Here is a 16432-nt window from a genome sequence, read left to right on the forward strand (position 1 = left end):
AGCAGGAGCCTCTATTGTGATTATATTGCTCTGTAAAGTGCTGTTTATTTTGATGGCTTTATGTAAATAATAATAGCAAATTTGCCACCCCAGAAATAGCACTTCAGTACAAAGGATTGAATCAATCCTTCAATGGAAAAGTACATAGTTGAGAAACAAATTTATGTTGGAATTCATCCAAAAAATGAAGTCCTACTCTGTCCAGTTTTTTTTCTACCAGGAAGCAAAAGGTACAGTAATCTTAGCAGATGTGTCCTACGGTTATCACTAGTAAGCCCGCAACTTACATGGGGGTTACATTCCTGTGATCACACCTAAAGCCAAAATCACATACAGTATAGTCAAAACACAATGGTGGATGGGACTGCCAAAGTCTTTTTTTCCTAGAGCGAAAAAAATATTCAGTAGAGTAATCTGAATATTGCCAGATGCTGATCATTATGATCAGACTATCTTGGTTCAGGCAGGCCCACAGTTTGCATACTAGCCAAACTTTATTGAGGGCAGAGGTGCAGAAATGGGAGCAGCATATTGGGGGAAAGTGAGATCAGTGTGATCCTTCCTCAATCCACACCCTAGAGCTATACAGCATTCTTTCCCCATGAGTTTAATACACTGTTTAGAGGGGCATGACCCTGACAAAGGCTAACGATTCTAGCATAAATTGGGGAAACAAGAGGAACTCCCTCCTGTGTTATGTACAATCAACCCCACCTTCCACTTGTATCAGGCCTTATTTCTATTTGCTTTCCATTATTGATACTGGTCTGGAGTTTCAAAATGGTTATTTCTCTCTGAGTTTTATCTTTGGTGGTCTGGATTGGGATCTTTACATGCTGCTATTTTGTTAATATTTTACATTTTTTTTACATTGCTTTTACTTAATGTTTGTTTACGTTAAATTTATATTAGGTTGGTTCTGTTGTCAGCCAGTTTGTGGAAGGTTGTGTCTGGGGGGAAATGTGATACTGTATAATATAATGGTTTAATAAGAAACATCAGCATTAACCACTGCTACATTAGTAGATAGGGACGCGGGTGGCGCTGTGGGTTAAACCACAGGGCCTAGGGTTTGCCAATCGGAAGGTTGGCAGTTTGAATCCCTGCGACAGAGTGAGCTCCCATTGTTTGGCCCCTGCTCCTGCCAACCTAGCAGTTTGAAAGCACATCAAAGTGCAAGTAGAGAAATAGGTACCGCTCCGGCAGGAAGGTAAATGGCGTTTCTGTGCACTGCTCTGGTTTGCCAGAAGCGGCTTAGTCATGCTGGCCACATGACCCAGAAGCTGTACGCCAGCTCCCTCGGCCAGTAAAGTGAGATGAGCGCCGCAACCCCAGAGTTGTTCGCGACTGGACTTAACTGTCAGGGGTCCCTTTACCTTTACCTTTACATTAGTAGATACATCAAAGTACTAATCTTGCTGTACATAGACAATTTATTTCATAAATGGTTTTTTAGGCTACATTTATTAAAACAAACATCACAGAAATTGTAGAAACTTTAGATCCCTTACTAGGAATTAGATTTTCAACCAATTAAAATTAAATAAAGACTTATTGCCAGTTATTTTTCTCAGCAGGGTTGCAAACATCTGATATACATTTCCAGGTTTGATTTTATTACACATGTCAATAAGGAAGAACATACAGGTAGTTCATCCCCTCCCTTTCCTTCTCAGTGGATTTGGTTAATTCAATGATATATAATATTGTTATTCAGTAAGATTAATCTCACCCACAGAAATTAGTTGCTAAGTTGCTGGGTGAAGGGTCCTCCCCACCCCACAGTTAAACCTCACTGTAAGCTTAATGGAGGCGGGTGGGTGCTTCATGCTTCCCCCCCCCCTTCATTAAACAGCTTGCCTTGGCTGGGCTGGTGTTCCTCATGTTGCAGTTGGCATAGATGCCTATTAGCAGCCAGCAAACTGCAGAGTGTGATGACATTTTACACTCTTATGTGTACAGGAAGATTGTGCATATAAGAATTAAGAGTGTTAAAGGGAAACAGATTCTGAAGGTTTTTGTCAAGCTTGAAGACACATGAAGACACAGCAGTTTTGGTACTAAGTAACATGAAATTTGCATCATTGTAATTTTAATATGGGCAACCAAAATTAGTGTCCTCGGCTATTCCTGTTGTGTTTGAATCAGACACCAAGTGGCGCTTTCATCTATGAAAGGACTATTCCTGCATAGAAACAAAATTTCCTTGCGCAAAACATGAGTCATTTTTAGAACTGTGAAAACTCATGGAAATCCCTCAGGGCTACAGAGTGTGCATATACACACTCACACTCATAACACTGAAAGAAAGAGACACACAGAGCAACCTTTAAAAGAATACCAAGCTATTTATGTGCCTTCAAAAGGCTCCTTTTAGTAGTGATGAGCCCACATCATTTTCGTAACATCTGACTACCTCTTTTTATTCCACAGGATAAAAGTACTTCTAACAGCCCAATCCTCTGTGTCTTTCCTTTAAATCAAGTTCCATGGTATTGCATTTGGCTTTACTGCTGGTAAGTTATCATTCAACTCATCTAAAGCTATTTAAAATCGCCCCACTTAATAGTACTTCAAGTTTTGAAAGCTGAACCAATAACATTATGTTTGTGTGTAGTCAAAATATCTCAGTAGCATTTGAATCAATACAGCATTTGCTCTGCATTCAGAAGTTCACAGGTTCAATCCCCGGCATCTCCAGGTAGGCTTAGGAGAGACACTTGCATGGAGACCTGCTGCCTGACCTTGTAAACAGTTATGAGATGAATGGACCAACGGTCTGACTTAATATAAGGCAGTTTCCTATGTTTCTATAGTTGCATTTATACTAAGAATATCTGAGCACTGTGATTCTGTAAAAAATAATAATACACCTGGTACTAAAAGAATTCAAAGTGATCAATCAAGTTCATTGGAAAACATTTTATCCTCTTAGTGCAGTGCTTATGATTTCATTATCAGCTAGAAAAGATTTAGAGGATGTTCACTTATGCACAGACTTAATTTGATTTCTCTGCACATCTTGAAGAACTGAAAAGCACAGTAGACACTGCCAATCAGAAGTGACTGCAAAGCCCCTTTTTGCCATACCTCACCTTTACTTGCCCTGTACCTGCATCCTGGCATCAGGAATAGGATAGGTGGACATGACTTACTTACACAAAGAGCCTAGTGGACCAAATGGAGACGCTTGATGGATCAAATTTAGAACACAGACTGGAGTTTCCCAGCAACCAACACTGTTATTAACAGAGCTGAGGTGCTCTGTTAAGAAAACTATGAAGCCCAAATGTGCTATTGAGATACATGGAGGTGCCAGGGTTTTGGTTTGTTTTAACTGGATTGGGGGGCAGGGCGGCTAAGGAGGCCCCAAATCCCAAAACACAGCCCAGTGAGGATTGAGCATGTTCAGTGGCCACAAAATGCAAGAGTGTATGTTGGGGGTAGAGCAAGATGGAATGGATTATTTTGAAAGAATGGACCTGAGCAATCTAATAGATCAGTTACATGAGTCATTGCATCTGTTAAGACCTTTCATGTGTAAAATAGCCTTTCCTGACAATAAGCAGGGAATAAACTATTTATGCTTGCATTGTTATTTAACTCTACTCCACATTTTTTAATAGGATAAAACCAGCCCTTCAAAATCTTTGTACTGTTAGTTACGGTATTTGTAGCACAAGAGCAGAGAACCTCAGGCCCAGGCCTCTCTTCTGGAACTTGAGGCTCTTCCCATCTTCTGGAGAGCATTTGCCTGTTTAGAATGTGTCCTCAAAATGTGACTATGTTCCTTAGTTGCTTGAATGGAGAGATAAGTTTATAAACCTGCATCACTAGACTGTAGTCTACAGTATAAAGTTACAACTCACACCTGCTGCTTGCCCACTTTGGCCTGCTCATTCCTGACATGCAGTCAGGTTCCCCACCCCTGTCCAAATGGAACATTAAATTAATTAAAACAGATGGCTTTCAAAATGCTGGGTAAAGATAGTAAAGATGCTGGGTGAAGATAGTAAACCATCAAAAGAAAAAATATCTTTTTAGAAACGTCAGCAAAATTAGTACAGTAAAAGCAAAAGCAGCTAAAATTAGTAAGATCATATATCTTCAATCTCAGTTTTTGAGATTGCTTCCCTGGGCTCCTTTGAGAGGAAGAGTGGGATATAACTTTAACAAACAAACAAATCTTTTCCCCTAAACAACAGTCTTTATGTGATGCAATACAAGCCAATTAAAAAACCTTTATGAACTTCAAAAGCAGATTTGACAAAACACTGGGTATGTGTACACCAAAGTAACTCCATCTTGGACCTGATTTATCTGAAAGGTTACTGAAGGTTGTTTTAAAAGTTTAATGAAAAAGTCCATCCCCCGTCCCCACCACCAAATGTTGTAAGCTTTGCAAAAAGGAGTTCAGTTAATGTCTATACCAAAGATGCTTCTTTTATTGTGTGGGTGTTATCTTCAGAATTACCACTGAGATCACTAATTATCTTAATTCTCTCTGATTTATGAGAGTTCATTTGAATTTGTGTGGGTGATGACAACTTTAGGATTATATCTTAGACCTGCTCTTTACCTCACTGGGTAAAAATACCCTTTCCAAGATCACCAGTTCCTTGATCTTCAAAAGCAATCCCACGGGAATGCTAACTTGTTAAACCACCGTCATACTTTTCCAGTGCCACTTCCCAATATCCAATGCCCCACACCTCATAAAAGCTTACCATGGGAACATAAGAAGGCCCATCTAATCCAGCATTATGTTTTTACAGTGGCAAATCAGATACCTGTGAAAGCCCATAAGCAGGGCATGCTTCCACCCCCTCCAACAGCTCCCCCTCTAACAACTGCTTGTGAGAAGTGAAGTTATAGGGAACCAGGCAGGGGGTCTTCTTGGTAGTGGTGCCCTCCCTGTGGCACACCCTCCCTTCCGAAGTCAAGAAGTTAATTGCATAACTTTTAGAAGACATCTAAACACAGCCTTGTGATCAGGAGGCATTTAATGTTTGATGTTTTTATTATGTTTTTAGATATGTTGTAAGCTGCCCAGGGTGACTGGGGAAACCCAGACAGATGGACGGAGCAAAATTATGATTATTATTATTACTATTATTATAGGGAGCAGGTGGCGCTGTGGTTTAAATCACTGAGCCTCTTGGGCTTGCTGATCGGAAGGTTGGCAGTTCGAATCCCTGCGACGGGGTGAGCTCCTGTTGCTCTGTCCCAGCTCCTGCCAACCTAGCAGCTCGGAAGCACAACAGTGCAAGCAGATAAATAGGTCCCACTGTGGTGGGAAGGTAAACGGTGTTTCCGTGTGCTCTCGCTTCCATCACGGTGTTACGTTGTGCCAGAAGCAGTTTAGTCATGCTGGCCACATGAGCCAGAAAGCTGTCTGTGGGCAAACGCTGGCTTCCTGGGCCTGAAAGCGAAATGAGCACCGCAACCCCATAGTCACCTTTGACTGGACTTAACCATCCAGGGGTCATTTACCTTTACCTTTTTTACCTATTATTATTATTAAGCCTAATAGGTTAAGAAGTCAAATAATTCAAGTTAGGAATTAGCATATTGTTATGTTTCTTCTCCAGTCTTCTATTTCTCATGTGTTGCTTCTTGAGTTTTACAATGTTATAAAATTGATTCTACACTTTATGAAGCTGTATTGTGTGCTAATAAAGTTTTGCATAATATTTGTACTTTGTGTCTCCATTGAAAATTAAATAATTTAATTGGACAGAGCTGCAAACTGGGGAATTACTTGCCTTTATCACCTAAACTTAATTAGACCAATTTGCCAAGGACAAACTACTAGGGGGAAAGTCAAAATTCTCCCTTGGCATACTCAAGCCTTTCAATATACCTAACAATGATCTCACAGAATCATGAGCTCACAGCCATGATTAAACGTTAAATTTTCTGATTTGCATTATCTGATCACACAAGTTCAAAAGTGCAATCCAATACATGTATATTCTGAACTAAGCACTGTGTCATAGTCCATCCAGATAAGGAAGACACATGTCTGATATAGTTAATTCTTTATTGGAAACAGGAACACTTTCAGTGCTTCCACAGTGCTCTAGATACACATGCTAACACACTTCTAGCCTCTAGGGAGCTACCGTATCTATAGATCTGGGCCAAAAGAGCAGGTGCAGCAACAGTGGGGGGCCCTCCCCTCCTCCAGCTTATATACCCTCCTTTGATGGGTTGTGTGCTGGCAACCTGAGACTTCTCTTGCATGGAAGTTGTCACTGCTCTTCCCTTTTCAAGCCCCTCCTGGTTCTAGGAGACAGTGGGGAGGGGGAAGGTGGGGAATCTACTGACCTGTCCCTCATATAAACCGTCCCTTTCTCCTCCTCCCCTGGCTCCTGTCTTGCAGGTGGCGTGACACCCCATAAATAATTGATTCCCTGTCTTGGGTCACTCCCCTGGTCCCCTGTCTCCGTCACACACTCTTTGGAGCCCTGTCAGTCCTTGACATACCACTGAGTTCCAATAGAACTTACTCCCAGGTATGTGCATATATGACTGCAGCCTAAAAAAATTAAACTCCGTTGGTGCTGCACCTTTATTGAACTCTGATGACTCACTGACAGTATTTCTTCTTTGCACTTCTCAAGGATGGTCAAGTCACATCATTTCTAAAACCCTACTGGTGATCCAAAGATACAAACAGACAAAATACTGCCACAGAAAATCAAATCAGGCTATTAGTAGGTATACTCAAGCTTTCCCCCATATCTGTGAATATCCAAAAAAGAACAAACACTAATTCAGTGCCCTGTCTGAAAGTGTGGGGAGGCTTTGGAGGACACTTTTTATTTCACGAACTGAAATTTGTACCTGAAATTTTTGCAGCTATAAAATATTTCTCCTCTAATATACAAACGTGGGGAAATCAGGAAAGAGAACAAATGAGAAATTCTATTTATCTCCCGTTTGGATTAAGGCATAATTGAAAAACTCTGTGGTGTCTGGTTAAACTTGGATCAGAACAAAGATACATATGCAAGAAAAAGGGCACGAGATTTGGATCTAAGAATAACCAGGAAAAAATAGAACTCGATTTGGGGCATTCCATTCTAATATTATTTCAACAGATATAAATGAGAACTATTTTAAAAACCCTCTATCAATGGCATTTAACACCTTATAAATTGGATTTAATATATAAATTAGGATCAGATAAATGTTGGAGATGTGGTTCAAATTAAGCAGATTACATACACATCTTTTCTCGTTACAGTATAACAACTACGATATGCCAGAATATCTAACACATTTCTGATGCTATCTTTTAACTGTCTTTTAAGCAGAAATCCACATAGATTGTGAAGAATATGAACCTATAAAATCCAACCTTATGTGCTTTCAAGCTGCTCTATAGTCATACCTCGGGTTACGAACGCTGCGGGTTGCGCGTTTTCAGGTTGCGGACTGCGCCGAACCTGGAAGTACCGGAACACGTTACTTCCAGGTTTCGGGACTCGCGCATGCGCAGAAGCAGTCACAGTGCTTCAGGCTGTGAATGCTGCAGGTTGCAAATGTGCCTGCCGTACGGATCACATTCACAACCCGAGGTATGACTGTAATAGTATTCCTTTATGCTCTTTATCTTTAGTTTATTTTCATTTGTGTGTGTGTGTGTGTGTGTGTGTGTGTGTGTGTGTGATTAAAAAATTACTAACATTACAAAAATATGCAAAGATAATCAATTTATTTCAAAATTGGTCTCTTTACATATTGGAATTATTCTCTGGGTGGATGGGTGGGATTAATAATGTAGCCAAGCCCCATCTAGATGTAAAAAGAAAAGTTGATTTTATACATATTTTTTCTATAGAGGAAAGAAATAAGAAATGACTGTAAAAAAGAAAATATAACTCAAAACTGATATTAAATTAAAGCTGCTATGATTAAAAGAATATTTCAATATTAATTCACAAATAACAGAACAATGCTGATGTAGTAACATGTTGGAAACAGCTTGTAAGACAGTACTTTTTTGCAGAGCAGGGGTGGGGCAGGGGCAGAGGTGGGGTATTCAAATTTCATGTGATTTCATGCAAGCATGCTAATCAGGGGTTCCCTGTATATTCCATTTAAATATTATTTCCTGGTTTCCTTCTTGTTGCTTTATATATTTCTTTATTTGGCTCTATTTTCATGTTTTTTTAATTTATATATATTTTTTAATTTCCAGAAAAAAGGCTGTAAAAATATTTTGCATAAAGCATTATCTAACAAGATCTGGTGACAATCTACATAGTCCATATACAATTATAGATCACTATTGAACAAATACAGACATAAAATAAAACCAAAATAAATAAACCTTTTCATGTTTTTTATCTCCAAGTGTTGCTTTCTTTTCCTTACACAGATGACCTTCAGCTCAATTTTCCTTTTCTGATTTATCCTCATCTATCTTAATTGATATTGCTTAATCACCCATTGGGTGACTTCTCATTTTCTAACACTGAACTCTGGTAAAACTGGGCTCCAGCTCTTTATTCCTCATTCTTTTCTTTTTTCTCAGGCATTCTTTCCATTTTCTTTGCCAGAAAAAAATATCCATAACCCTTCCCAAAATTTATTATCTCTTTGTGAGCTCAGTGAGACACTCCTGAGCAAATATGGTTGGGAGTGCATTGTAAGTGTTAATGGTCTAGATCAGGCATAGGCAACCTTGGCTCTCCAGATGTTTTGGAACTACAACTCCCATGATCCCTGACCACTGGCCCTGTTAGCTAGGGATCATGGGAGTTGTAGTTCCAAAACATCTGGAGAGCCAAGGTTGCCCATGCCTGGTCTAGATGATATCAGATTGCCATCCCTCACCAGCCCCAAATAGGATGGCCAAAATGATCAGGGGTGATGTGTGTGTTGTAGTTCAGCGACAACTGGAAGGCATCTCCCATATCTGGTTAAACAACATGACTTCAGTCAGGAGCTTTGAGGCTCAGCAGTTTTCAAACCCAGCAAACAGATTTGAAAGGCTACTGCTAGATTAAACAAAATGAGGTTAGTCTAGATACAGACAGATGCAGCTGCAGATTTGGATGGACAAAAGTGTATCTTGATTTAATCAAGGAAAAAAAATATTGAGAAAATTATGTTTTTGTTAGTGATAGAAAAGGCAGCAGCAGCATTTATTTACACCTGCATGAAATTAACAAGAGCAAAGGCAAAAAAGAAAACCTTTATAGCTACCATTGAACATAACTGCTGAAGAAATTTATAAAGATCGTGCTGATATGAAATCAACTACTCTCTGAGGTGTCAAGAGTACTTTGTTTTTAAATTAATACCACGGGTATTGTTGCTAATTTCAGAAGTGTATGCACACACATCCACAAGAGATTTCAGAGAATGCCAAAAAACAGCAGCAGGGTGGAGGATATAATTTGGGGTTTATAAAGAAAAAAGGCACAAGAGGAATGGAGGAATATGGGGGAAACAAAATAAACAGTGTTCCCCAAGCAGTAAGTCTATGGTGATGAAAGCAGATAGGCATTTATATAGTTATGTCACTGAAGTCCATCGCTTCCAATTTCAAATCTGTCCGGATTGTAATGTTTCTGAAATGAGTAGAAAAGAGCCCACATGACTATTAGCCTTCAACAGCCTTATCCTCCATGAATTTGTCTAATCCTCTTCTAAAACCACCCAAGTTGGTGGCCATCAGTACCTCTTATGGGAATGAATGCCATATGTGATGTGCCAAGAAGCACTTTGTTTTGTCTGTTCTGAATCTTTCAGCTTCAACATTCAGTTTCATTGGATGCCCACATGTTCTATCATCATATTAATTTATTCATACCACGCTTTCCCCTGATTGGACTCAAGGCGGCTTACAGATAAAAGCAAGAAGTGTTAAAAACACAAAAACCCACAAATAAGCATGGCATCAAAGCAAGCCAATTTGCATATCAAAGCAAGTAACATATACTTTATGAGCTCATTCTTGCAGCAACTACCAATTAAATCCCAAGCTTATCTTGACTACCAAGATGGAGTTCACAGGCCTTCTGGAACATTATCCCCCTTTGGTTCTACACAACATGTTAGGATGCACCAAGAGGTTTTCTATACAGTATAACTGTTTTATAACACAGATATATCTTTCTTAACAGCCTTTAAAATTGTGTGGATTTCACATGACTTGCATGCGTCTTTTAAAATTGAACTCCTACAAGAAAATATAACGCAAATTCATTCCACTCCTCCTACTAGTTGCTTCAGAGAACTAACATTGAGGGGATGGAGTTGAATAGCTGCATAATTCTGTGTGGGAATAATAGGTTCCATCATAATCCCAAAACAATTCTTAAACCAGAGGTTAAAATATTGGAAACAAATATGAACATCACATCTTTGCATAGGGTTGGAATGGATTCTACTACTGCTGCTAGGATAGTCTTGTCTCTGCAGAAGAACGTTCATATGAAAGTTTCTTTGATAATGAAGATAAACTGACAATAATAAACCTAGGCTGCTGGTGAGCTAATAATCCTAGGGTGGTAGCCAAGCAGAGTAAATGCTTCTTTTATAAGAATCTGGCAAATTGCCCCACTGTCTGTCTACATATTCTGTTTCTTTTGAGGAATGCTGCATATTAATATTTCCAAATTGCCTTAGGAAACAAGAGCATCTCTGAGCTGAAAGGTAGAGCAGAAATTATAGTATGCCCTCTGTGTCTGGGCCAGCTAATTCAAGCCGAAAGCAACAGTTGTAGACAAATTCCTAGCAACTGTAGATCTGTGAGATTTGGGAATAAATAGAGTAATCCCTTCTCACTTTTTACCAAGGACTATTTTGCTACATTTAAAACAATCCTTTAAAAAAATAAGATTTTTATACTACATTCTTCTCACAGCTTTCTGTGAATAACTTAGAAGAATGAATCTTTAAATATTCTAAATAAGATTTTTATGTTGAACCATTAGCCAAATCATCAAATTTACAGAGAGTTGAACTGTTTTATATAAAAAAAAACCCCCAAAGAGAATTGTGGCACCTTAAAGACTAATAAGTTGTTATGATGTATGCTTTTGTGGACCACAATCCGTATTAGCAGATGAATGAAGTGTCATCCTGACCTCACCCTACCCCCTAAAAATATTGTGCTGGGAGGCATAAACTCAGGTCAGGAAAAGCCCTTCATAATCTGATGGTATAAACTGTAGTCCTCAAAAACGTATGCCATAAGAAACTTGTTAGTCTAAGATGCCCCACATCATTTTGTTATACTTAAAAAAAAAGCCAGTTTACTTTGCTGATTTGACTAGAAAGCAGAGCCTAACTATTGCCTAATTAAATGCTCAATAGCATTAATTAATACACAAGCTAAAAATAAAGTATGACAGGAAAGCTTTTGTGCTGTTTCCCAGGTTGATGCAAATGGTTTTGACTTTGCAGAATTGCAGCTAAAATAATTAATCAACATTCCGTGTAAAAAGGAGCTTGAACAAATGAATAGAAAAGACAAAAGCAATACTTCCATTATGTTATTCCAGGTGTTGTGGTAGCTGTTGAATGACCAGAAACTTGAATTTAATCATTAATTAATTTAATTTTAAATCAGTAAATCATCACTGTACATTTCAGCATACATTAAAAAAATTAAAGCACTGAACAAAAACAGTTATTAAAATGATACCTTGATTTCGTCTATTTCATCTGGCACTATCTTGTATGCAGATACAGTCCCGCCTAACCTGAAATTTGGAAAAGAAAATATTCTCAAAATCCAGTAACAATATGGAATAAACAAATAAGCCCACATAAGCCCATTTCTATGGTTCACTTCTAGGAGCAAACTGTGCTTAGATACCCAAGAAGCTTATGCTTATGCATTGCTGCAACAGTGCACAGTGGCATGCTAGACAAAGTTACAGGTAGGTAGCCGTGTTGGTCTGAGTCGAAGCAAAATAAAAAAATTAAAAAAATTAAAAAAAATTCCTTCAGTAGCACCTTAAAGACCAACTAAGTTTATATTTTGGTATGAGCTTTCGTGTGCATGCACACTTCTTCAGATACACTAGAAACAGAAGTGTCAGACCCTATATGCTAGACAAAACATCTGAAGTTGGTACATTAGCTAACATAGTGGACATTTGCATACATGAGGCTTAAAGAAGCTCTTGTTTTAAATGTGCTTGCAATTTTTATTTGCCTATTACAAATGTCTCACCTCTAGTTTCTCTTCTGCATGAGGGGAACAGATGTTAACAAAACAAAACTTCAGTAAAGTACTTCTAATGGTTACAAAGTCATCCCTAGATTCAGGTAGGTAGCCGTGTTGGTCTGACGCAGTCAAAATAAATTAAAAAATTAAAAAAATTCTCCAGTAGCACCTTAGAAACCAACTAAGTTTGTTTTGGATATAAGCTTTCATGTGCATGCACACCAGCTTCAGCCTCCCTCCCAGCTGTAGGGCGGGCTGAGTGGGAGGAGGCAAGCAAACTACGGAGGCCCTGTGGCTCACCACTGCGAGGAGCTGCAACTGCCAGAGCATGAATGGCGGCAAGTACTGTCTTTATTAATATATTTAATTGCTATATTCCATGTATAAGACTGGCGTGCTCTGGTCCATGGGGTCACGAAGAGTCGGACACGACTAAACAACAAATGCATAAGACGACCCACGTTTTTAAACTTAAGAAATGGGGGGGGGGACCTCATCTTGTACACAGAAAAGTACGGTATATAGAAGTTTATACAGTAGTAGAAAAAAGCTTATTATGGTCACAAACCAATAAAATTCAGTACAGAATGAAGCATACATTTAGATTAAAACCATAGCTGCCAAGTTATCCCTTATTTTAAGGGATTTTCCCTTATGCTGAATAGGCTTCCTCGTGAGAAAAGGGAAAACTTGGCAGCTATGTTAAAACACATTACAACAGCTAAGTACAAATACTTGTACGTTCTTTTCCTGCTAGGTGCCAGCAATTTCCCCCCTGATCTGCATTAATATTAGATATTACCGGAAGAAAAGAGCTGCAGAGATAAAAATGGAATTTACTAATATGTGCCCTTGAAAAAAAGAGTAGTGAATTACTACAAGGGCACTAACAAATCACTATGAAACTCCCACTTGTTTATTTCCATGCAAGTGGGAAGTTATTTTTCTGAAATTTTTCAAGAATCTGCCAATTCTTCAACCACCTCTTCAACTACCTCCATTTGTAACTTCTTGTTATATTACTGATCTGATTGCCCAGCTCAAACCTGGCAAAGCCTCTGACCCATATTCTATACTACCTGATCTCTTAAAATCTCATCCAATATGGTGGGCTCCTCTACTCTCAGTTCTTTTACTTCTGTTAACAAAACTGGAAAGACCCCTCACATTAGGAGCAAAGCAATTATAGCTTCTATTTGAAAAGAAGGTGTTAGGACTAATCCATCTAATTACCATCACATCAGCCTTCTTTCAGTTGTTGGGAAACTTTATGTCAGATCTTTTAAATGTAAGCTTTTATCTTGGATAGAACTAATAGCATCATTGGTGAAAAACAGATTGGGTTTAAAGCTAGTCATTCAACCTTAGACCATTGCAGTGTACTAACTCCTCTGGCAGAGGAATACACTTCAGTTTCTGGTGGTAAGCTTTTTACCACTTTTATTGATCTGAAGTCTGTTTTGATTTGTTCTTAAGGAAATTGCTATAAATTGCATAATTACACAGTGTAATTGATAGCCCTGGTAAAATCTAGGAATCAATTCCACAGTCTGACCCTACACATATTGGATTTTATGTGCACACACTATATTCAAAAGTTAAGCCCACATGAGAACATCTAGTGGCTTGTAAACACTATCATTCCCTCTTCCCAACACACCAGCAAGAAATATCAGAATACCGATCAGTGGTGATTACATTTTGTTGCAACTCCCCATATGAAATACCATATTTTTCCATGTATAAGACTAGGGTTTTTTCCTTTAAAATAATGTCAAAAATTAGGAGGTGTTTTATACTCTGAGCCATCTTCCCCCCATTTTCTTAAATCTGAGTCTCCAAAAATAGGGGTCGTCTTATACATGGGGGCGTCTTATAGACGGAAAAATACGTTATACAGTCAAACCTCTGTTTGAGACCGCCTCTGTTTGCGACCGCTTCGGTTTTCAACCATCGCGGACCCGGAAGTGTTTACATCTGGGTTCTGCGGGGCTCGGATGCGCAGAAGCACTCTATCGGCGCTTTGCACACGCGCAGAAGCGTGCCTCGGGGAGCGACCGGCTCCCCGGAACCAATTGTGGTTGTTAACGGAAGTATGATTGCATTCCCTCTCATGATGTAGATGGCGTATACACCAGTATACAATTACATACCTTCTGAACAGATTTCTGTTAATAAGAGTTCTCAAATTTGGGGGGCCCCTACAGGCAGTAGGTCCTCATGTACTAGGCACGCTATATCACTGATACAAGAACCAACTTCAATTTAAAAGATAACTCCAAAATTGGGTAACAATTTTTTTCTCAATCTTGTGGGCTATATTACAAACAAAGACCCATCTTTGTTAGTTTATTCTCAAAACCCACAATAAAGTAAACCAGGACCAACAGGAGTCACAAAATAGTTACCAAGCTTCTTTATGGACTAACCCTAACACCTTTGTTTTGTGTGTCACTTTGAGTATCACTCTCGCAAGTTAGCTACACATACTGATTGTTGCATGAAACGTGTTACATTAGTGCTTTTCAAAGCAAACATGCAATATGTGGGCACCACACACACATGTACACATATGCTTCTAGAAATTGGCTCAGTCTAAGAAAATTGTCATACACTCAGATTAAATCTTTCATTGACCCAAATTCTGTTACAGGAACATCTTAGGTGAGAAAGATTTCCAATACTGTGCAATCCAGTTACAAAAGAGTCAAACAACGCATAAAGATTACAGCTTCTGAAAGTAATCTGATTCAGGTTGGCTGTTTCTAAAAACTAGACATTTCTTAACTCTAACCATGTCCTTTTTTCAAACCAGGGTTAGAGAGCAAGAGTTAAATTGACATTTAAGTCTTGGATTTTGGGTTTGCAGAGCAAAACCTGCGCTCATTTGTTTGGGGTTTTTTTTAGCCAAACTGTATGGCTACATACTAGCCTTCCCCATCCTGGGAATACAACTCCCATCATTACAGACTGGGGCTGATGGAACTTGTAGTTCAAGACAAATGTAAGGCACCAGGCTGGGGATGGCTGTACTACTCCATGATCAACTGTGGATTTAGTTCCAGCTTACTATGTATTTGTCTTAGGATCAGCAACTTTCTCCTCTTGCTTGCTAACTTCAGGAGAAATGACAAAGAGCTGCTAGAACTTACCTGGGTGAGCTAGAAAGCTTCAGTAACATCTTAATAGTACCTTAATACTACTACATGGGGTCACGAAGAGTCGGACACGACTAAACGACTAAACACAACAACAATACTACTATAGAAAGCTATTACTGACTAGTTTAGCATAAGTTGTTGCACACATTTCTAAAAACACAGTGGTACCTCGGTTTGCGACTGCCTCAGGGAGCGACCGCTTTGGTTTCCGACTACCGCGGACCCGGAAGTGTTTACATCCGGGTTCTGCAGCACTCGGATGCGCAGATGCGCTCTAGCGGCGCTTCACGCACACACAGAAGCATGCCTCAGGGAACAACGAACTCAGGGAGCGACCGGCTCCCCGGAACCAATTGTGGTCACAAACCAAGGTACCACTGTAATGCTAGTAACATGCATTATACTTCTAATATTAAAAATATATATTAAAAAATGTTTTGCCAAATTGTATTTTTAAAACTCTTTTTATATAGAGATAGTATGAACAAATCAAAGAACACATATGGGAAGAATGTGCCTTGTTGTTTGTGGTGTGTCATCCCAAACTACAGAATATGGAAAATAAAATATTTTATCATTTTGATTTCTTCCACATCAGGTCTTTTGTTGTTGAATATACAGAATGTCTTGGTATGTGTTGAATTGTGTTGTACAACAGTCATGAATAATTGAAGTATTGAAATCATAAGCTTCACTCCCTATTGCCACCCATGTTTAGAAAAGCATTTAGTATGAAATCAGATTTCAAATAAAATTATAGTTGTTTTGGGACTGTGGTCCATATTGCTCTGTTCATGTAATTTCATTATATACAATTTTATGTTTAGAAAATTGCAATAAAATAAGTCACTTTTAAAACCTTAATAAATGAGTCAGCTGAATTCAGTGACGCAATCTAAAAATAACTCCATCTAGCCCAGTTGTTGTTATTTGCAGAAGTGCTCAGATGCCACTTTAATTAACATGATCTTTTGCTCAGTAGATAATAATATTCAAATAATACAATATCTTTCACTGCCATCCAAAAACTAATTATTAAAATTGAGTGTTTCCCACCTAAAGCACACACTACTCA

At 38.8% G+C, this 16432-nt stretch overlaps 1 protein-coding gene across 20 annotated transcripts in view; it reads right to left on the reverse strand.

Annotated features, from left to right (window-relative positions):
- Window positions 1–16432, reverse strand: part of GPHN (gephyrin) — a 273273-nt gene that overhangs the window by 149968 nt on the left and 106873 nt on the right. For all 20 annotated transcript variants that reach the window (XM_060274140.1, XM_060274146.1, XM_060274078.1 and 17 more), the window contains exon 3: window positions 11669–11726. Coding sequence is in view for 17 of the 20 variants with exons in the window: in XM_060274078.1 (XP_060130061.1) it covers window positions 11669–11726 (58 nt within the window). In the remaining 3 variants the exon portion in view is untranslated. The remainder of the gene's footprint in view (window positions 1–11668; window positions 11727–16432) is intronic.

The sequence above is a fragment of the Zootoca vivipara genome, chromosome 1 (assembly GCF_963506605.1).
Source record: "Zootoca vivipara chromosome 1, rZooViv1.1, whole genome shotgun sequence".
Taxonomy (NCBI): domain Eukaryota; kingdom Metazoa; phylum Chordata; class Lepidosauria; order Squamata; family Lacertidae; genus Zootoca; species Zootoca vivipara.